General features: G+C 38.2%; 2 protein-coding genes across 3 annotated transcripts in view; one reads left to right on the top strand and one right to left on the bottom strand.

Annotated features, from left to right (window-relative positions):
* RMP24 (ribonuclease MRP subunit p24) overlaps nt 1-322 on the top strand; it is a 6,707-nt gene extending 6,385 nt beyond the window's left edge. Inside the window, exon 4 of the mRNA XM_017874009.1 lies at nt 230-322. Coding sequence (XP_017729498.1) covers nt 230-322 — 93 coding nt within the window. The remainder of the gene's footprint in view (nt 1-229) is intronic.
* Nucleotides 323-14,084: 13,762 nt separating this feature from the next.
* RPRD1A (regulation of nuclear pre-mRNA domain containing 1A) overlaps nt 14,085-23,932 on the bottom strand; it is a 76,842-nt gene continuing 66,994 nt past the window's right edge. Inside the window, exons 7-8 of one of the 2 annotated variants that reach the window (XM_017874007.1) lie at nt 17,363-17,561; nt 14,085-14,858 (exon numbers count right to left, since the gene is read on the bottom strand). In XM_017874007.1, coding sequence (XP_017729496.1) covers nt 17,412-17,561 — 150 coding nt within the window. In that variant the 3' untranslated portion in view covers nt 14,085-14,858; nt 17,363-17,411. Of the gene's footprint in view, nt 17,562-23,932 lie in introns of both variants that reach the window. The other variant, XM_017874006.1, reaches the window with a different exon arrangement.

The raw sequence follows: 23,932 nt of genomic DNA, 5'->3' as shown, positions 1-23,932 counted from the left end.
AAAAAAAAAAAAAAAAAAAAATACTGAACCATTCATAGTATACTTTCTTGCCCTAAACATTTGTTTTTGCCCTTTTCTCTGTCAGAAATTCCTGAGGAAATCTAACTGAACAGGCATTTGTCAAATGATAATACACCAAGGATAGCCATTGCCTGTATATGGCCATAAAAAAAGAGTAGAAAATGATTGTCATTTGTTGGTATAACTAAGTGTGGGTTTTTTTTTTCAGAACACCTACGTCTGGACAGTCAGTATCTACTTGCTCCTCAAAGAATACAAGCAAAACAAAGAAACAGTTCTCTCAACTGAAAATGTTACTTAGTCAGAATGAGTCCCAAAAGAATCCAAAGGTGGACTTCAGAAATTTCTTATCTTCTCTGAAGGGTGGACTTTGAAAATAAGAAGTGCCTGATGTCAATTCTGAAACTAAAGTAAAACAACTTTTAAACTTTTAGTTTTGAATACGTGGAAACTAGATCTGAATGCAAACTTTTCTTGGTATCCTTCATTGCTTATGGGGAAAGTACCTCATTAGTATGAATACCCGAAACCTGCCTACCTCATAGGATGGCTGTGAGGATCAAAAAATATATGAAAGTTCCTTGTAGATATATATCTATAGATATGTATGTGTATGTATATAAAGATACATATGTACATTGAGTAGTGGCATTACTACTTTTTCTTCCTTTAGTCAGCAGTTTTATGTTATTTTCTTTCAAAAGGAATTGAGATCTTTATGAGAGGGTCTATTCACTCAGAAGGGTTTCTTCCATGTGTCTATAGCATTACTGATAATTCAGGAAAAGGATCAAGTGGGTCCTATTTTCTCACAATTATCTGCATAACTGTTTTAGTAAAACCTGAACCTTATTCCTATTTTGATTGCAAAAGTAAATATCTGGAACATCCCTGATTATAGATCACTCAATAGGAGACTAAAATTTTCTTTCTGTTTAGAAAAGGGAACATACTGTTGGTGATACTATAAATTAGTACAGCAACTTTGGAAAACAGTATGGAGGTTCCTAAAAAACTAAAGGTAAAATTACCATATGATCCCACATCTGCATATATATCCAAAGGAACTGAAATCAGTATGTCAAAGAGATGTCTGCCCTACAGTATTTCATTGTAGCATTATTCATAATAACCAAGATATGGAAACAACAGAAATGCTTGTCAAAGGATGGATTTTTGTAAATGTGTATATATACAATGGAATACTATTCAGCCTTTAAAAAGCAAGAAATTCTGTCAGTTGTGATAACATGGATGAACCTAGCGGACATTATGCTAAGTGAAATAAGCCAGACACAGAGAGACAAATACTATATTATTTACATGGGATCTAAAAAAGTAGAGCTCATAGAAGTAGAGGATATAATGGTGATCACTGGAGGCTGTGGTTGGGGGTGGGGGGAGTAGAAAGGGAAAGGGAAATTTCAATTAAGAGGAATAAGTTCCAGTGATCTATCGTACAGCATGATGACTATAGTTAATGTATATTTCAAAATAGCTGAAAGAGGGTTTTTGGCTTTTTTTCTTTAGAGATAGAGTCTTGCTCTGTCATCTGGGCTAGAGTGCTATATAGCATGATTATAGATCACTGTAGCCTTGAACTCCTGGGCTCAAGTGATCCTGTTGCCTCAGCCTCCAGAATAGCTGGGACTACAGGCACACACCACTGCACCTGGCTAATATTTCATTTTAATTTTTTTCATTTCCCACTACAAGAAGGCATAATTTTTTATTTTTTGTAGAGGCAGGATCTTACTATGTTGCTCAGGCTCATCTTGAATTCCTGGCTTCCAGCAATCCTCCCAACTCACTCTCCCAAAGTGCTACGATTACAGGTGTGAGCCACAGTGCCCAGACAAAAGAGGATTTTTTAATGTTCTTGCCACAAAGAAATGATAAACGTTTGAGGTGATGGATCTATTAATTAGCCTGATTGGATTACACCAGTGTATCCATGTAATGAAACACATTGTGTCACATAAATATATACAATTATTTGTCTTTTTTTTTTTTTGAGATGTAGTCTCACTTTGTCGCCTGGACCGGAGTGCAGTGGTGTGATCTTGGCTCACTGCAGCCTCCGTCTCCTGGGTTCAAGCGATTCTTCTGCCTCAGCCTCCCGAGTAGCTGGGATTACAGGCACCCGCCACTACGCCCAACTAATCTTTTGTATTTTTAGTAGAGACGGGGTTTCACCATGTTGGCCAGGCTGGTCGTGAACTCCTGACCTAGTGATTCGCCCGCCTCAGCCTCCCAAAGTGCTGGGATTACAGGTATGAGCCACCGTGCCTGGCCTGCAATTATTATTTGTCAATTAAAAATACTCAAAGGCCAAGGTTAACCACTTGGTCTTATAGTTGCATGAAATGAAATTGTGCTAACTGGTGCCAGCACCAAAAGACCAGGTATTCACTTTGTGTCCACAGCATCTGGCACAACACAATGGTTATGGTAGCTGCTTTACCTTTCTGGCTAACTTCTCTCTAGAACATCTGTTTCTCTTGAACTCTTCTTGCTCCTGATCACCCGGTCATAGCGAGCTCTTTGCAGTTCTCAATACATACGATGTACTNCAATTATTATTTGTCAATTAAAATACTCAAAGGCCAAGGTTAACCACTTGGTCTTATAGTTGCATGAAATGAAATTGTGCTAACTGGAGCCAGCACCAAAAGGCCAGGTGTTCATTGTGTATCCACAACCTCTAGCACAGCACAATGATCATGGTAGCTGCTGTACCTTTCTGGCTAACTTCTCTCTAGAACATCTGTTTCTCTTGAACTCTTCTTGCTCCTGATCACCCTGTCATAACAAGCTCTTTGCAGTTCTCAATACATATCATGTACTTGTCAGCTTCGGGCCTTTGCATGTGCTTTTCCTTTAGGACTCATTTTGGAGAATGCCCTCCACCCCAACCTCACTGCATTATGAGGGGCCACTTTTTATCACACTTCTGGTGACCCTGTAGTTTCTTGTTTCTGATCATTACCAACTGCCTGTGAGCTCTTTGCAGACCTGAGTGGTCTCACTTGTACCCCAGCACCTAGTTAGTTGCCCAGCACATAGCACAAGCTCTGCAAATATTCCTAGACTACTACATTTAATGAATTCTATTTGTTCCACACTAAGAACTAAGGTCCTTCCTGACCATATGATTGGAAAGTAGATAAAAGTAGTAAAGACAGGGACTCTTAGGTGGGAAGTTGTTCATATTACTTCATTTGCAAGTGAGGGACACCATGGATTCTTGACTTTTCTGTTTGGCAGAAAGGCCTTTGGGCATTTCTAAAGAGAATATTTGAAAACTGAAGAGTGGAGACAAAACTATAAAACCTTTAGAAGAAGACACAGGAGTAAATCTTAAGAACCCTGGATTGTGCAGTGGTTTCTTAGATATGACACCAAAAGCACAAGCAACAAGAAAACAGATAAACTAGACTTCATAAAATTAAAGACTTATGTGCTTTGTTCAAAGGACACCATCAAGAAAGTGAAAAGTCAGCCCCCGAATGGGAGAAAATATTTGCAAATCATATACAAATGACCTCCAACTTACGATGGTTCAACTTGAGATTTTTTTTTTTTTTTTTTTTTGAGACAGAGTCTTGCTCTGTCGCCAGGCTGGAGTGCAGTGGCGCAATCTCAGCTCACTGCAACCTCACTTGAATCACTGGTTTCAAGTGATTCTCCTGCCTCTGCCTCCTGAATAGCTGGGACTAAAGGCACACGCCACCACGCCCAGCTAATTTTTGTATTTTTAGTAGAAACAGTGTTTCACCATGTTGGCCAGGATGGTCTCCATCTCTTGACCTCGTGATCTGCCCAACTCAGCCTCCCAAAGTCCTGGGATTACAGGCGTGAGCCACTGTGCCCAGCCTCAACTTGAGATTTTTTAACTTTACGATGGGTTTACCAGGACATAACCCACCATAAATTGAGAAGCATTTGTATCTGATAAGGGACCTATATCCAGAATTATAAAGAACTCTCAAAATTCAATAATAAACAGACAAAAGATGGTCAGAATCTGAACACAGTTCTCCAACATGGCTAATGAATACATGAAAAGATAACTTCATACCTAGGCTGACTCACAGACACAGTACAAGTGGTGAAGATGTAAAGAAACTGGAACCATCACACATTGCTCCTAGGATTGTAAGATGGTGGAGTCACTTTAGAAGTTTGGCAGTTCCTCAAAAATTTAAACAGAGTTACCATATGACCCAACAATTCCACTCAGGCATATACCCAAGAGAACTGAAAACAGATGTCCACACAAAAACCTATATATGAATGTTGATGACAGTAGTGTTTATAATATGCATAAAATGGAAAATTCAAAATAGCTAAGTGTTTTTTGAATGTCCAGTAACTATTGAATAAACAAAATGTGGTTTTTCCATACAGTGGAATAGTAATGTTCAGTCATAAAAAATTACTGATATATGCTAGAACATGAATGACCCTTGAAAACACTGTATTAATTGCAAGAAGCTAGACACCAAAGACCACATATTGCATGATTCTATTTATATGGAATGTTCAGAATAGGAAAATACACAGAAATAGACAAGTGGGGCCGGGCACGGTGGCTCAAGCCTGTGATTCCAGCACTTTGGGAGGCTGAGACAGGCGGATCACGAGGTCAGGAGATCGAGACCATCCTGGCTAACACGGTGAAACCCCGTCTCTACTAAAATACAAAAAAAAAAAAAAACTAGCCGGGCGAGGTGGCGGGCGCCTGTAGTCCCAGCTACTCGGGAGGCTGAGGCAGGAGAATGGTGTAAACCCGGGAGGCGGAGCTTGCAGTGAGCTGAGATGGCCACTGTACTCCAGCCTGGGCGGCAGAGCGAGACTCCGTCTCCAAAAAAAAAAAAAAAAAAAAAAAAGAAATAGACAAGTGGTTGCCAGAGAGATAGGGAAAATGGGGAGCAACTCCTAATGAGTATGGGGTTTCTTTTTAGGGTGATGAAAATATTCTGGAATTAGATGGTAACCATGGTTGCACAACTCTGACTATACTAAAAACACAATTCTACACATTGAAGAGGTAAATTTTATGTGAATTATCTATTCTTAAAAAAGTAAAACATTACCTAAAATTTAATGTAGACATTAAGTTTTAAATCCTGTAAAGAGAAGCAGCAGAGATACAACATAGGCTCAGATTTTGAGCAGCTCTAATTTCACAGCTTTCCTGGGCCTCCACCATATTGCCATAGGGCCTGTCACATGCTTATGCATCCTACTGGCTACAGCAGTGCATCCTCAAGACAGCTCAAAATAGCCGTGGGCTACTTTTCTAGTCATGGGCTGTGGAGCCTGGAACATGTGACCAGAGTACCACTGACCCTGTGGACCAGCAAGCGTAAGTTAAAGGTAGCCATCATGAGGATGAAAAGGAGACCCTCACCAGCCAGAAAGGGATGTATGGGGTAAGCAGAACCCTATTAGAGAGAAAAGCCAACAGGAATGATTGGGAAAATGGCAAGAGGGGACAAAAACTGGTGTGCCTTGTTGGTGATACAAAGAACTCTGGGATGACAGAGTTGATGACAATCTGGAAGCCAAAATCATCTTTGACATACCCTAGTTCTAAAGCGGACACTATTCTCCCCCTCAGCACAGCCCTTTGGGGCTTTTACACAATGGTGACTTCTAATTTGTCACAACGTGTCACAACATTGTGACAAATTAGAAGTCACAATTGTGACACAATGTTGTGACACAATGGTGACTTCTAATTTTAGATGTTCTAAAATCTGAGTAGGGGTTTTAGATGCCACATCTAAAATTAGTGGCACGTGCCTGTAGTTCCAGCTACTCAGGAGGTTGAAGTGAAAGAGTTGCTTGAGCCCAGGAAATCGAGGCTGCAGTGAACAGTGATTGCACCACTGCACCTCCAGCCTGGGTGACAGAGTGAAACTCCATCTGAAAAAGAAAAAAAAAGAGGCTCAAGAAACAACAACCAGGCGAGGCGTGGTGTCTCATACCTGTAATCCCAGTACTTTGGAAGGCTGAAGGGGGTGGATCACCTGAGGTCAGGAGTTTGAGACCAGCCTGGCCAACACGGTGAAACCCCATCTCTACTAAAATTACAAAAATTAGTTGGACATGGTGGTGTGTGCCTGTAATCCCAGCTACTCTGAAGGTTGAGGCATAAGAATCGCTTGAACCCAGGAGGCAGAGGTTGCAGTAAGCCGAGACTGGGCCACTGCACTTCAGCCTTGGCGACAGAGTGAGGCTCTGTCTCAGGAAAAATCAATCAATCATTTTCTCTGAAATAATTCCAAATCTTTTATTTTTCTCAAGGATGGAAATTACAGCAAAACTTTTAGAACTGACATATTCTTTTATAAATTGGGCATCCCAAAATGATGGTTTACAAACCTTGGGTATAGTCCTCAGTTGTCAATATTAACAGACAAAAGAAAATGCAATAGTATAGGTGTTTACACAGTTTTCAATATATTCAGTTCAACTGTAAGCCCTTTTTAGCCCGGTCTTAATATGAAAGCTTTTAAATTTATCTATTCAGAGCTATCAGCTTTTTAGAGAATATTTTCTTACCAACTTTAATATGAAATCACACCCCAGTATACCAAATTATGTTTAAATTTACAATATTTAAAGCATGTTTTAAAATCCTTAACTTTTAAAGATATAATAAAATAACATATCAATAGATCGTATGTATTTCAAATTAGTTATTGCATTATTTCATTCTGGACTTAGGAAAAGATCACACAAAGCTTATGGGACAATTGGGTAGTGGTATTAAGTATCCATGTTTTGGATTTTTGTTTTGATATCTTGGAATTACATTTATAGCATATAGATCTAAATAATTCTCCCTGTCAGTCTTAGTGTATCATAGTACTAGCTACTGTTCTTCATATACCCTCAGGGAAACACCAGGGGATGATACTTGATACTTGGTATTGAAATAGAATCGTATGTGATTCGTATAAAAAGACTAGCCTAGGTGTACTCCAGCCTAGGTGACAGAGCAAGACCTTGCCTCAAAAAAAAAAAAATTTTTTTTTTCTCTCTAAAGCCTTACCCTTTCCAACAGACCTACCCTAAGCTTAACCATGTAAACTTAACATGCATTCAGATTCATTTGATGCTTTCAGATTTACACTGGGCAAAGACCATTAACAGCACGAACCCTTTTTTTTTTTTTTTTTTTTTTGATGTGGAGTCTCACTCTGTCATCCAGGCTGGTGTGCAGTGGCGCGATCTCGGCTCACTATACCCTCTGCCTCCCAGGTTCAAGCAATTCTCCTGCCTCAGCCTCCCGAGTAGCTGGGACTACAGGCATGTGCCACCACGCCTGGCTATTTTTTTTTTTCTTTTGGTATGGGGTTTCACCATGTTAGCCAAGATAGTCTTGATCTCCTGACCTTGTGATCCACCTGCCTCAGTCTCCCAAAGTGCTGGGATTACTGGCATGAGCCACCGCACCTGGCCACAGCACTAACTTTTGGTAGTGCTTTATAGTTTACAAAAAGTATGTTTATATATAGTGTCTCATCCTGTTTAATTTTCATTTAATTCAGTATGTTGAGACAGGTTTTCAAAAAAGAACTTTTAAAAGTCTTTTTCATTGTTTATTTGACCCATGGTCAGTTGATCAACCTTCAGAAATGAGTACATAGTCATTCCTAGAGCTATAAAGCACTATCCATCTATTTCCCACAGATATCAACCATTCTTTCCTCAGTGTGGTGATATCAACCATTCTTTCCTCAGTGTTGTGTAACTTTTTCACACCACTTGTGTAGAACTTATGACATTATTTAAGCATCTGTCTCCTACATTAAATTCTGAGTTCTATGAGGGCAAGCTGTATCTCACTCATCTTTAAATCCTTTATGCTTCTATAATGTCTGCCACATAGTAAAGGCTCAACATATCCATTCAACAACCTTAGAAACTATTCTTGTTATATTGAATGGATAAGAGGTGTTTATTTAGATACTCTGACTTATTAACTGGACTTCTGACAATTCAGGTCCATAAAATGCAGAAAAGCTGAGAATAATTTTTCAATGGGTACCCTTAGGAAACCACAAAAGCCGAGACCATGTTCCTCGTACTGTTCACTATAGTTCAGTTGGCACCACTTTTGAAGCTGAAAGCAACCCATCAAACTTTTCACCTAGACAGATGGCAAAGAAATGTATTTTAACTCCTGTTCCAACTCCAGTCAACTTGGTAATGGCTACCTGGAGTGCTGATTGTAGTCAGGCTTCATAGAATTAGTGATGTGGGCCATAAGCAAGAGACAGAGGAATGTAAGATGAGAAGGGCATATATGGCAGACACCTCTCACCCTTCTCTGAAGGGATGACGGCATGGGTTCAGACACAATGCAAATCTGTAGCGTTCTTTGATACACTATTGTCCAAAGTAAAGAGAACTGAAGATGCTACAATTTTGAGTTTATAACTAAATTTTGTTGGCTTTTATTGGTAAGTTCAGATGGTATGTATGTCTAAAGACTAAGATTATTTTTTAAATCAGAACACATCTGCAAACAATTATTGAAGTCATGTTTCAATTTTATCCTTCGGAAAACAAAAGTACACTGTGTGGAGGATTTTTAGAAGATATAAAATACTATTTTAATTTCATTAAGTAGCATATAAAGAAGTCTGTGCATCTTTAACGTATTTAAAAAACAAATGAGATTTCTAGTACAGAATGAAGGAATTCTAAAGTGCTTACAGAAGCTATCTAAATCCACGCAATGTACTAAGTAACTTAGGTCCATAAAATGCTGCAAAGCTGAGGAAGAATTCTGCAGTGGGTATTCTTAGGAAACTACAAACTCAAAGAGCATGATCCTCTTACTGTTCACTATGAATGTTCTAAGTAATATATATTATAACAAAGATGGAAGCCAAATCAGAGTCCAAAACAAAATGAAACTGAAGAATATTTTAACCAAATGATGTATAATGATGGCAATAACTTTCCGTAATAAAAGTATTTAGAATTTGTAAAATGATAGATAACAAACACTTGAAAATATGTTCATTGTATCTAACCTCATTACAGTATTCAAAGGTTATTAACTGCCAAAATATATGTAATGAATATTTTATTTCCTATATGACTACAATTAAGATAACAGCTGAAAATAAAATTGCTTAACTAGTCCCCTGGGTTATCTAAAAAAGCAATTGTTTCACTTTATAACTATAAGAACTTATAAACTAATTTAAATATTAAAAATATACAGTTTTTTAAAAAATTCATATTCTGAAAACACTTTCCCTATATTTTAAAAAATTAAGCTTTCTGTTTCTAAGTGGTATTCTTCAAAAGAGATGCCCTTAAAAAAAAAAAAAGATTTTCTAACCCAAAACTTTATGCCATACTGCAAAAACTGGTTAAAATTATATTTTAACCAATCAATAAGTTCATCACTAGCAGTTAGCTTCCTATTGGTTCCTGGAGGGAAAATTATGCTCAAGTGGAAAAAGATGGTGCTTTATGCTACCAGTATAAAATTTTACCACAACTATAACTGTTCTGTTCCATCAATGGATATAAAAGCAAGAAAGCAAAGAGACAGAAACTAGAGAGAAGTTGCAATCTTTCTTCATCATGCTAGCCAACACATAAAGATACTAGAAACTCAAACAGGGAGAATGCTAAGCACCGATGACATCTGCCTGTACTTGGGCATCCACAGCTATTAGCTCTATAGGGATACAAGGAATTGGACATGAAGCTCACCAGAGTTCCTGCAGCACTCAAACACCAGCTCAGAATGCAGAATGCAAACAGACTTTAACCTCCCGCAGTTTACCACATTCCTGCTGCAGCCTAGCAACTCAAATCACAAAACCACAACCCAGGCACCACTTCCCACCTTATGGCAGTATAATGAAATTATACAAAAATACCTCTAAAAGAATCAAATAGCATTGTGAGCACTCTGCTAATCTTGTACTTTTCCTATAAAAATACAAGGTTTTATAACTTAACTATCAAGAGCTAGAAAAGACAATAAATATTAACACAGTATTTTGAAAAAGCCATGTTTTAATGTATGATTTAAACTTCTTAAAATTTCTCACTTATCTTGTTTTTCCATTAAGTAACATGAGATTTCCTTCACTGAACAAAGAAATATGACTTTAAAAAGATTATAAAACTGGCTTGGTGTGGTGTCTAACACCTATAATCCTAGCACTTTGGGTGGCCAAGGCAGGAGGATCACTTGAGGCCAGAGTTCAGGACCAGCCTGGTCAAAATAGCAAGACCCCAACTCTATTAAAAAAAAAAAAGATGATAAAACTAACCAAACAATACCTGTACAACTGGATTTTTAAAGACATATCTGAATAAACTTAATGACTCTGGACCACAATATAATTTACATTAATTCAAAATTTCAGTTTTATACTTTTTCCATGAAGCACAGAACTCAGATATATGTATAATTCTATGGTTCATTGCAAATTCTACTTTAGTCCATGATCCATTTATCGAAGAGCCATTAAAATACAGTTTCCATTTTTTTATGTCATCCAAAAAACCTGTGGTGATATAATCATACCAAGGGCTACTGAGTCTTTTATGGTAAGGCAGATGATGGTCAGACCCCAAAATGCATTTCTGTTTCTCTTTCACTCTCCCATTCTCAGAAGAATCATAAGAACTGTGCTAGACAGAGAAATGAAATAAGAAAATTAGAGGAATTTGCCCAGGTGGAGAATGGGGTTCTTAAGTTTAAAATAAGGAAGATGAGGAGGGAGAGCATCAGGAAGAATAGCTAATACATGCAGGGTGACGGGTTGATAGGTGCACCAAACCACCATGGCACGTGTTTACCCACGTAACAATAACAAACTTGCACATCCCGCACGTGTAAACTTAAAAATAAGGCAGATGAAAAGCATTTTTTTGGCTTGTCAGGAAGGCCTGCTATTACAATTGCTTTTGTTGGAAAAAAAAGTCCTTTTAAAACCTCTAAAGGTTTGCCATATGTGAGAAGAAGTCTATTTGAGGTAACATGTCGGATGCCCAGAACAGTGGTTCCCAAAACAGACCTGGAACTTAAGTGGTCATCATAATTACCTAGAGGGCTAGTTAAAAAGATATATTGCTGATCCCCAGCCTCAGATTTTCTGATTCCGTAAGTCTGGGGACCCAAGAATTTGCACGTCTAACAAGTTCCCAGCTGAAGCTAATACTACTGGCCTAACAAACCTGCTGGCTTGGAAGAAATATGTTGTCTAGAATATCCCTAGTAATAGTTCACTCTGACTCTGCTTTGTTGATGTGAATACAAATAATTGCTTTGAAAAAAACAATTGGAAATGAAAGTAGGGATTCAAACAGGTATTTGTACACTGATATTCACTGTAGCTTTATTCATAAACAGCCATAAGATGGAAGCAAACCCAAGTGTCCATCAATGGATGAGTGAACAAAACATGGTGTACACATACACACAATGGAATATTAGCATTAAAAAGGAAGGAAATTCTGACATTTGGTACAAAATGGAAGAACCACGAAGACATCAAGTGTAATAAGTCAGTCCTAAAAAGAACAAATATTTTATAACTCCATTTATGTGAGGTACTTCTAGAAGTCAAATTCATAGAAGGAGAGCAGTTGTTGCCAGGGGTTGGTTGGGGAGGAGGGTGGTGTGAGGAGTTATTGTTTACAGGGTCCAGAGTTTCAGCTGGGGAAGATGAAAAAGTTCGAGACATGGATGGTGGTGATGGTTGCACAACAATGTCAATGTACTTAATTCCAGAGTACCTTTAAAACTGGTGAAAATTTACCATATGTATATATGGCTATATACTTTTTTTTTTTTTTTTGAGACCGAGTTTCACTCTTGTTGCTCAGGCTGGAGTGCAATGGCGCGATCTTGGCTCACCACAACTTCTGCCTCCCCGGTTCAAGCAATTCTCCTGCCTCAGCCTCCCAAGTAGTTGGAATTACAGGTATGTGGACCACGTCTGGCTAATTCTGTAGTTTTAGTAGAGACGGGGTTTCTCCATGTTGGTCAGGCTGGTCCCAAACTCCCAGTCTCAGGTAATCTACCCACCCTCAGCCTCCGAAAGTGCTGAGATTACAGGCGTGAGCCACCACACCCAGCCCTGCTATGTACATTTTAACTAAAAAAAAAAAAAAAAAGGTATCCTCCCACAAGCCCCCATCCTTCAACAGTGCGTTTAGCTGATGTCTTGCTTTTCAGTTTGAATACTTGGATAACGTTAATTTCACTATCACATGAAATGTTATGCAAAATGTAGACTTGGTGATGGTAGAACTGCAACACATCAGTGTAAGAGGCAGCATTAGGCCGGGCGCGGTGGCTCAAGCCTGTAATCCCAGCACTTTGGGAGGCCGAGACGGGCGGATCACGAGGTCAGGAGATCGAGACCATCCTGGCTAACACGGTGAAACCCCGTCTCTACTAAAAACTACAAAAAACTAGCGACGTGGTGGCGCCTGTAGTCCCAGCTACCCAGGAGGCTGAGACAGGAGAATGGCGTGAACCCGGGAGGCGGAGCTTGCAGTGAGCTGAGATCCGGCCACAGCACTCCAGCCTGGGTGACAGAGGGAGACTCCGTCTCAAAAAAAAAAAAAAAAAATAAAAAATAAAAAAAAAAAAAAAAAAAAAAAAAAAAAAAAAAAAAAAAAAAAAAAAAAAAAAAAAAAAGAGGCAGCATCATGTAGTGGTTAAGGAGCACCAACCAGCTTGGAGTCAAACTTGGAGCCAGGTTTGAATCTCATCTTCACCATCGACTCGTGCAGAGTCACACACAACTTAAATTATTTTCGTTGCCCAGATATAAAAGTGGAATAATCAGAGTATTTACCACAAAGGATAAGTGAGGTGCTTAGAAGAGTTCCTGGTGCACAGTTAAGTACCATATATGTGAGCTACCATTATTATCTGTTACAGACCATACATTGCTTTGTAGGGCATGTTTCTCAAAGTGCAGTCTATGATTTACCTGCATTAGAATCATCTGGGTAGCTTGTTTAAAATGCAGATTTCTGCATCTATCCCAAATCTTCTGAAACAGAATCTGTGGGTATGGGTTCCACTGTATAAAACCTACTACTGCAGAGGCAAAAAAGTGGATGGGAATGGGAAGTATCTGAATTCAGATAAAGTGACCAGATGCCACCCAGGAATAGAGAACCAGGGGTACTAGCCAGAGGACTGCATCTCCCCAACTTTTTAGATGGTAAGAATCACAGAAAATTTTCTCACTAGGTATGTATCCTTTTTGTAAATGCTCCAACTGAGTTTATCAAAAATTATGGCAAACACTGCCCTGGAGATTCTCACAGATTTCTAGTATTTTCAATTTTGCTTTAAATTCAAGGAGTGGTGAAAGGGCAAAGGCTCCAGAAGGTTCAAAGTACCAATTGAATCTGTTCACTCAAAAGCACTTAATAAAGCACTACTAAGGAGTGGACCAGAAAAGAATATGTGGTCTTGTTCTTTTCCCATAAGGAACTTGCTATATAATGAATTGTAAAAACCATACTTTATTATCTTGTTACCTGGAATTTGTTTAGAGCAGTGGTTGTCAGAATGTGGTCCGTAACCCCAGTGGCATCAGCATCAAGTTGTTTGAACTGAAAACCATCAGGCCTTACCCCAGACCTACTGAATCAGAAGCTCTGGGAGTGGGGCCCAACTCTCTGTAGTTTATAAATCCTGGAAGATTTAAACACTGGAAGAATTGTCTTGGGCCGCACATGAAATACACTAATGATAGCTAAATGAGCTTAAAAAAAAATCTCTTAATGTTTTAGTTTACAAATTTGTTGCACCACACTCAAAGATGTCCTGGGTCACGTGCAGCCCACAGGTTAGACAAACTGGCTCTAGGTAATTCTGATGCTCGCTCAAGTTTGGGAACTACTGACCGAGTAATCTCCTCCTTCAGCAGTCTCTCTACCATAACATCAGAATTACTTCCAGTGTTTTGCTTCCCTCCCAGTCCATTAATCTTTCCCCTCCCCACCCTATATCCAATGAATGAGATTCACAAAACAACCTACACATTTCAAAAAGAACATAAAACTTTATTAAGAATATCTTATACTGTCATCAGATACAGCCAAAGAAAAACGGGTAAACAAACAGGGAAAGTTCATCTTCCCATGTGCTATTGCCACCTCAAAACAGACTCCTGTGTGGATGGCTGGAACAACAGTTGGCAACAAATGCTCTGTATAAATAATTCATTAAGTAACACAATGTTTCCTTTCTATACAGAGAAGAATTGGGCTTACATTTTAAGCTTTGATATAGTGCAACAACTATGAAACAAGACTACATCTTTAGGAGCTATGTCTTAATAGAATACAAAGCAGTTTAGTAGCTTTATGTTATTTCAGATAATGTAACTTTTTTTAATGAAAAGTTCAAAAAGGACATTCTAACTTTCCCAATTAGTCATATTTGTACTCTTGAGTTTTTTCTCTCTAAAGATTTCTCAGAATCAGTTCAGTAACTATACTTTAAAAGGATGAGCTGCTCATCTACAGTGATAATTGACAACTTAGTTTTGTGATTTTGCAAATCAAGATGTCTGGGTCATCCCCACTTTTGCTGATTCTGAAAGATTTCTTATAGAAAAACCCTGATTCAGAGTGCATGTGAGAGGAGATACCAAAATAGCTGCATCTGGACAGGGAGGTTGCCTATTGAGCACAGCTGATTCTCTGATTCCTGGTTCCCCTCTATGGTCCTTTTACTTACTGTAGTGATGGAAGGAGAGAAGGAGCACCCGGGAATCTGTTCAGATTGCCACTCCAGACAGCTCTCTGCACTGTATGTGGAGAAAAGAGTGATGGTATCCATTCAAACCATAGTAGCCCTACGGCACCATGCTTTTCTCTTGAGGGGCCAGACCAAACTGCACTCAAAGATGCATGATTTGCCTCAGGTACACAGTGGAGAAAATGCTCATGATTTACAATTTGGTATTATAATACCCCCAACTAATCCCATTTCTTGAGAAAATGAAGTCTTCCTTTTAGGAAGAACGTTTGCTGCTAAGGCTTACCATGTTAATTATCACACGGCTGAAAAGATGACTTCTAAATCAGACTGTATTGTCTGTGTTCAGTTAATAAGTTAACCAACAACTGAAGTTTGTGGAGGATTGGTCGAGGGGTGGGATTCAGGTTTTTGAGTACTATCACTTATCACAAATCTCATCAAGCTTTTAAAAAAATAATGCATTTTATCATAAATATTTAGAGCAGATACTGGCATTAAAATCAGTATCTAAGTCAGAAGTCTGTCTGAAATGGTGAAAATATTTCAACAAACTTCTAAAAGATTTCAAATCTTCCCAGGAGTACAGTTTATAAATTAGTTTTAAATGGAAAAAATATATATATTTTGAATGGATAAATCACCACATTAGCAGATCATAAATAAGGTCAAGAGATTGAAAATAAGTTAACATACAAGTTTTGTTTTCACATTAATAAAACTTAGTATACTTTCATAACATGTACAACCAGGTTTCATAATTGTGCAGTTGTCACCTTCCCACTCGGCTGAATCTTTTTCTTCAATTTCCTACACCTAGGGACAGAGGTATACAGCACAGGCAGACATCCCAGGGTGTGAGTGTGGCTGCTGCATGCTGTGTTCTACTTAGAGCGGTGTTACAAATGTTGGTCAGGATCTATGATTAGTAACCTGTGAACCACGTTACAAGTAAAGGACATTCATGGTTAAGTGGATTCAGTTCCCAGGTGAGCTATCAGCAGTAGTGTTAGGGAATCTACTATTCTTTCTGTAAGAAAATGCACCCCAAGTCCCAAACGTTGACTAAAAAACTTTGGAATAAGCCATGTATTATTAGTAGTGCATGGAGGGGCACTACTTATATGTGTCTCTGTTTTGGAAAGAGGTCAAATTGTTAGAAGAACTATTTGCAGAACTACTAGGCTATTAAAAATAAATGTCTGCCTTCTTCATATGTAATTCATTTTAACTATAATTTCTAATACTGAGAAAGAAACAATGAAGCCATTCAGACTAGAGAGACATAATTGGCTTGTGGGATTTTCAAGATGTTTTATTGACTACCTAATTTGAATCTACTTACAAGGAGAAGAAAAATGTCTACTATGTAAAGCAATGAATGAAAATAAACGTTTATCCTAAGTCATTATTAAGTACAAATCCACAGCTTAACAACGTGTTTTTAAAAGCAGGAGAGCATGCAACTGCTCTAACACACAGGGTTAGAAATAAAAGGTAAAAGTACATTTGTTTTGGTAACTGTAAATATACAAATATAAAATTTACCATATCTACCCTGTAGTGTGGCACTGCTTAACTGCCAAATATACAGTCATTCAAAAACCTTAAGGAAACATTTAAAATGTCTCAGGCTACTTTACTGAACATTAACGAATATTGTGTTCTTGAGCTATTAGAGCTAAAAATACTATTTTTTAAAGTTATATGAGTAAGGGAATAATAAAAGTATCATTATTTCATGTGTCTTTTAATCCCATAGATGGCTTTTTGTTAAAGGGATCAATTATGTTAAAAGGAAACTGATTTGACAAACTGAAACCAGTTCCAGAACCAAAGTTGTCCTCTTGGTAGAATGTCAAAATTTATGTTATTTCCAAAGTATTTTCATTATTAATCTACTCAAATAATTACAAACAGTTTAATCAAGGGAGTCACTATTTAACATTTTAAAAATCTACACTGGCAGTTGGAATGGAACTTTTACAATGCTATTAAGGAACAGTTTTCTAGACTTTCATCTGCCCCTCAAAGTGACTTCTATGTTGAATGTTAAATTACCGACCTCTAAGGAATCAAAGGCATGTAGAGACACAGAATAGATATTTTGTTTGGGGAGAAGGGTAAAGATTATGTTGGAACATTTAGTCCCTTCTACAATCAAGTCCTAACTATACCATAATAAAGTCTCAATCAACTCCTAATTAGTTCTTCCCCTTTAGGAATTACATAGTATACAGTGATTAGATGCTGAAGAAAATAAAGAAAAACAATTGAAAATACCTGAAGAAATAGAAACAAGGGATTTCTCACAAGGCCCCAGAAAAAAAAAAAAAAAAATTTACAAAAGATCTTTTGAAAATAATCACTATTTGTGAGCTTATTAATACACACAATTCATCACTTTGTTCAAATTAAGTCATGTTAATTTACCAATAAAATAGTAAACAAACCAACATTTTAAACAATTTTATAAATTACTCGTTGTTCCTTTTGTTAGTGTTTCCTTCTCAACAATATACAAAAATAACACTACAGGACTATCCACCTAACCTGTCTCCATCTCTTGCAAAGTCCTGGGACCTGGGAAGAGGCTGGTCCATCAATCTTCACTGTAGATGTCTCCCGCAAAGGGCAGGTGCATGTGGCTGCCAGTGACGTTGGGCAATCGAGATAAGTCTGGCAGGTTCTGGATCCGGGACCTGAGTTCTTTGCGCACCAGGGAAACTCTGGCTAGCTTGCGCTTGTACTCCTGTAACATCAAACCACTTTCATTAGTATTCAAGGATTGAAAGAACTTCCTAGCTAATAATGACCTACATCGTCAGGTACTGTATATACTCAGTTAATGCCATATTTAAAAACGTTATTCCAGTGTGAGTTTTTGCATCAAAAGATGAGCTTTGGAAATACATAACTAGTAAACTATTATTATTAAGAAAAACCACAATCTTTAGCTGTTGCTTCACACCAGTAGAAAGAAGACTAACATTAATATGCTTAACCTCGACATGTAAGATGTTCAGTTATTCTTGAGTTTGGGCAAGAAAAAGTACATATTTATTTTCACAAACCTTAACTAAAATTTGGCAAGAACATCTATGAAAACTCAGTAAGAATGGCAAGAGTCTGTGGTGTTTGAAGCAGGACTGCTCCCTTCCTGTGCCCTCCCATCTAAGCAAGGAGGGTCCACTCCAGACTGCTGCAGCCAAGAATACAGGATCACTCTCCCTACAACTCCCAGCAGGAGGGCTTTATTCCCAGAAAGAGTGCCTTTCATCCCACCCCAGCTACCTGGTGCTGAAGCTAAGTCCTGAGATAGAGCAGGTAAGAGCCTGGGGAATCCCTCCTGCCCAGCCCCACTCTTGGAAAAGAAGTTCTTTCTTATGCATGGAGGACTGAAAATACTTGGGACCTGATAAGCCTCACCTCCAACTCATGAGGAGGTGGCTCCACAGAAGAAGAGGCAAGCCAAGACAGCCTCAGGCTGCTGCACCCCTCTCCTCCAAAAGCTCAGCACCCACAGCAGGGTATCACTCAGAGAAAAGTTTCCCACTATACCCATCTCAGTTCCACGGTCCTGACTCAGAGATTTGGTCTGAAGGAAGTAGCAGGCAGTAAAATAGATATGTCCATGGCAATTCACTACTACCACAGTGCATGGCACAAAGCAGGGAGATTCAGGCTCTTTCCAAATGTCACAGGTAAGTCCTGAGAGGACCATCCTAGCATAGATGAGGAAACACCTAAGGAAGAAACCCAGCTAGGAGTTTACTGCTACTCTCCAGGAAAGAAAGGACTAGGGCCTGAACCAAACCAACAGTAGTAAGGATAGAGCAATGTCCTTTATAAACTACATTATATGTATATAATACCTTAATTTCAAAGACTAAAACAATGTTTAGAAAGAAAAATCAGCAGGAATTAGTTGTGGTTCTGCTGTAAGGAATAATGAGGGTTCAGGCTTCAAAAGCAGGTGGATATCGGGGCTGTCATCTGAGATAGCAAAGAGAGGGGCACAAACTCCTTTGGAGAAAGATACAGAGTTCATTTTTAAGCATGTTAAGTGTGAGTTGTCCATGGGATTTCTAGTAGACACTTGGAAATGTGATTACAATATTCTGAGCTACAAATAACAATTTAGGCTTTATAACTGACAAATTCTAGCTAAAACCAAGAGAAGAGTATGAGCCACTTAGGTTTATATAAATAATCTACAACATTTCTCAATAATTTTGCCCCTCCCTTCTCTACTCTTCTGCACATCTACCATAAGCCAAGATTTTGTCAAACTTTATTTTTTGTGGTTTTAGTAAAAACATACATACAATGAATGTATCTGATTTTCTATCCTTTCCATCATACCACACTACCTCCCATGATTCTAATGTGTCCACCCAAAAGATGGCATGACCCCCCTCCCTCTCCTGGTTAAGAATCACAGTACACACAGGAAGGAAGAGAAGTGAGCTAATAGCAAAATGCAGAAATGTCACCAATGTTGAAAAGGAAAGAGCAGTAAAAGAGTAGCAGATACCAGGATAGAGAAGTGAGCATGTATTTGGAAAGTTTCCCACTTTTTTCTTATGAAAATACTGGCTTGCTGAACAGATGCTTTGGATGTGGTAACTATAATCCAACCCTTCAAGAACAATACCACTCACATCCATTATCTGAATAACTCAGTAATTATCCTTAACTAAGACTATCTGTTTTTTGTTTTTTTGTTTTTTTTTTTTGAGACGGAGTTTTGCTTTTGTTGCCCAGGTTGGAGTGCAATGGTGCCATCTTAGCTCACCGCAACCTTCACCTCCTGGGTTCAAGTGATTCTCCTGCTTCGGCCTCCCGAGTAGCTGGGATTACAGGCATGTGTCACCACACCCAGCTAAGTTTTTTGTATTTTTAGTAGAGATGGGGTTTCTCCATATTGGTCAGGCTAGTCTCGAATTCCCGACCTCAGGAGATCCACCTGCCTCGGTCTCCCAAAGTGCTGGGATTACAGGCGTGAGCCACTGCACCCGGCCTGCTCTCTAAGATCTTATAAAAGAATACAATAACAAATTCATTGTAATTTGATATTTGAAAAAGGTTCACCTACAGCATTTCATATTTGAAGTTTCCCACTTCTTAAGTGTAGGCTGTATGTGATGATTGACTTCCAAAGAGTACAGTATGAAAAGGAGGGAAAAAAGATCAACTTTACAGAGGAGAAAAATGACAAACAATACTTAAGCCATGTGATAAAGGCCCTATCAACACTATCACTCAGGTTGACAGTATTTCCTTTGACATGAGACAAAAATGGCATTCTCTTTCTACGGTCTTCCTCCCTGAAACATATGACTCCACTTTAGCTGTGAGAAAAACATCAGAAAATCCCAACTGAGGGACATGACCAGTAGTGCTGAAAACTATCAAGATCATCAAAGACACGGAAAGTCAGAGGAACTGTCACACCCAAGAGAAGCAAAACAACCAAATCTAATGTGATATTCTGGATGGGATCCTGGAACAGAAAAAAGGACATTAGGTAAAAATTAAGAAAATCTGAATAAAGTATGGCCTTTAGTCAATAATGTATCAATATTGGTTCACTACTTATGACAAATGTATCATACTAATGCAAGATGTTACAATAGGGGAAACTGGATGTGAAGTGTATGAGAATTTTCTATACTCTCTTCATAGTTTTTTGGTAAACCTAAAATTATTCTAAAATCAAAACTTAAAAAAAAAGTCTGATGGACAAATTAAACATTTTCCCAGATTATCAAAGCTGTTTTGCATAATTCTTAATCTTCACGAAAATGCTAAAACACAGGCATCATTATTCCTGTTCCATAGATAAGAAAACAGGCTTTAAAAACTGAAGATAACACACTGGTTTCCCTTCAGGTAAAACAAATCTTCCAACTTTTACTAAAAACTGAACATAAACAGCTCAAGGTTCATTAACACCAGGCACCATGTAACATAATTGATTTTGATACATCAAAATTGATGAATAAATTAATAGATCTAAGTTATTTCTGGTCAAATGATACATTTGCTATTCAAAAGATACAACCAAAACATTTTGAGATGTTTTGCAGAGTAGCAGTTGTATTATCCACACTGTGATGCAACTTGGTTAAAAATACTGGCCAGGCACAGTGGATCACACCTGTAATCCCAGCATTTTGGGAGGTCGAGGTGGGTGGAATGCTTGAGCTCAGGAGTTTGTGACCAGCCTGGGCAATACGGTGAAACTTCTTGTCTCTACAAAAAGTACAAAACTTATCCAGACATGGGTGGCATGCACCTGTAGTCCCAGCTACACAGGAGGCTAAAGTGGGAGTCACCTGAGCCCAGGAGGTCGAGGCTGCAATAAGCCATGACTGTGCCACTGCACTCCAGCCTAGGCAACACAGTAAGACCCTGTCTCAAACAATAAAATTAAATTAAAAATAAAATAAAATAGAAAGAAATATCTGTATTTAAGATTACAAATAATGTATGGCCACTACAGCAAATATATTAAAGTTATTTTAAACTATATAGAATTTTTATGATATTAAGCCCAATATGAACAAAATTCCCTTAAAGTCAAATACAGTAAAAATTCCTATTTAGAATCTTTTGTTCAAGTTTTTCCTCCTTTACCGGTCCAGGATTCCAATTTCTTTCCATACTTCCAAGTGCCAGCTGAAATCCCAAACTCTACATTGAACCTTCCCCAATGACTTTTCTCATATCTAAACTTTCACTATTTTCTGACCATGTAACAATGTATTGCTTTAACATCCTATTGACCATTCACATATCACATATATAGAAAACACTTTTTAAAAAAACTGATGAATGAAACCTCAAAAAAGAGGGAAAAACTTCTATCATTTGAATGGTTAAACCTCTTTCACACACGTGTATATACATATGTATCTCTTAAGAAATGCAACATTCATAAGCAAAACATTCAACATCCAACATTCATAAGCAATTTCTTTATATTGACTTAGCTACATGCCTTTAAAAATTATTTTTGGAAAGCAGAGAATGTAAATAAAAGGAATGTAACTGAGTATCTATTCTACTACAAATAAGATCAGCAAAGAAAACCAACTTTGCATGTTTTTCCTCTACTACAAATTTTGCTCTTCTTTCCATCTTACCCATCTTTAGTCAAAAGCTACTTAAAGTTTTTAAATTGGGGCACAACATAAAACTCGTAACTATTAAGAAGATACTTCAGTTAGTATATATGTGTATCCATCCGTGTAACCAACACCTAGATCAAGATACAGGCTTTTTCAGAACCCCAGAAATTTTCCTCATACCACCTCTCCCAACTTTTAATCACTATTTTCCAAACTTCAATTAATTAACTACCATCCTTCATAATGTTCTTTACCACGACTCACTTACACTATTTACATAATATTTAAATCAACTCATTTTTTAACATCTTCATTCTAAGAAATAATATGCATGCAATCACAGGTTTGTTGTGCTCATTTTGGTTTTGACTCACACATCAAAATAAACGTAACTAGGGCCAGGGGCAGTGGCTCACGCTTGTAACCCCAGCACTTTGGGAGGCCGAAGCAGGTGGATCGCCTGAGGTCACGAGTTCAAGAACAGCCTGGCCAACATGGTGAAACCCCGTCTCTACTAAAAATACAAAAATTAGCTGGGTGTGGTGGTGGGCACCTGTAATCCCAGCTACTTGGGAGGCTGAGGCAGAAGAATCACTTGAACCTGGGAGATGGAGGTTGCAGTGAGCTGAGATTACACCATTGCAATCAAGCATGGGCGACAAGAGCGAAACTGTTTCAAAAAATAAAAAAAAAAGTAACTATTAAAATAAATGTTCTCAGGTGGCACCATGGCATGGGTGCATTTGGGAACCAATGCTTTACCTCATTCTTCTTATTCTGTTGACCTAAGCCACTGTACTTCCCGTTTTCCTCATTCAACAAGGCCCACCTTTCTGTCCTTAATTTACCCTTTACTTGCCACCAGTGTCATCACTACCACCCTAAAGTTTGTTATCACCTCAGTCATGAGCAACCCTCATGTCAGTTTCTGCAGTTCCAGCTTCATACCAAGGCTCAATTCCACTGATCATATCCAAGCCCCTCCACTCTTCAAAATTTTGCCCACCTGTCATAAGCCAGGCAAATTTTCACTTTGCCTAAAACTTTTCCACTGTTCTTACCATCCTTACTCTAGGCTCCTAGCTGAAACTATCTCTGCACTGTTTGGTTGTTAATACGTGTAAGGGCAGAAGCCTTCTTTACACTGCTATACTTCAACACTAGTGAACTAGGAGGTGTGATTTGCCTTGTGTGCACTGCAAGTGGGCTACAGCTTCTTGAAATCTGAACCACCATTACAGATTTCTTTACAGTTAATACTAAGTATATATTTAGGATCCAAATTTTATATATTTTTCAAGACCTACATTAAGACTAAACACTGCCACAGAATCTCTTCTGACTCTGGCCTCAAGCTAACTTCCTAAGATATGCTACTACATGAGTTATTTCTGAATTACTACTGGATTGTTTTCTAATTTCATACCCATAATTAGGAGAAAACACACTTTCTATGTATCGACATTACTTGCAGTATCCAGCAGGGGACTGAGTATTAACAGTACGCCCCAGTCAACACTCCATGAAGTCAGAAGATCTGGATGGAGTACTGTTTCCTCAATCTACTATCTATGTAACCCCGGGCAAGGACTCCCGAAGATTATCTAAGTAAGTCTCAGATGTCTCCTTTATAAAATAAGGGTACTATTTTACAGTGCTGTGTGGCCAAACTGATGTGGAAATTTTCAAAGAAATTCTATATAATTGTGGTTATCATTCTGAGATATCAGAATCACCTTGCAGTTAAGAACATCTAAGCGAATACATTTCCTGAAATTTGTAATTCTTGTTCATTTTAGGACTGACCCAGATAGCTGTTCTAAACTTCTAGTTGCTTTAAATATATATTATTTCTGAAATTAAAATATTTACATTGCTGCCTTTTTCTTGCAGATGCTGCTAATAATTCTGCTTTTCTCTTTCCTACATAATTGTAACCAAAAAAAAAAAAAGAGAGAGAGAGAGAATTTCAACTACATCCATACGG

This window comes from Rhinopithecus bieti, unplaced genomic scaffold (genome assembly GCF_001698545.2).
Source record: "Rhinopithecus bieti isolate Rb0 unplaced genomic scaffold, ASM169854v2 scaffold_5260, whole genome shotgun sequence".
Classification (NCBI taxonomy): Eukaryota; Metazoa; Chordata; class Mammalia; order Primates; family Cercopithecidae; genus Rhinopithecus; species Rhinopithecus bieti.
This window is presented reverse-complemented; position numbering and strand designations above follow the sequence as displayed.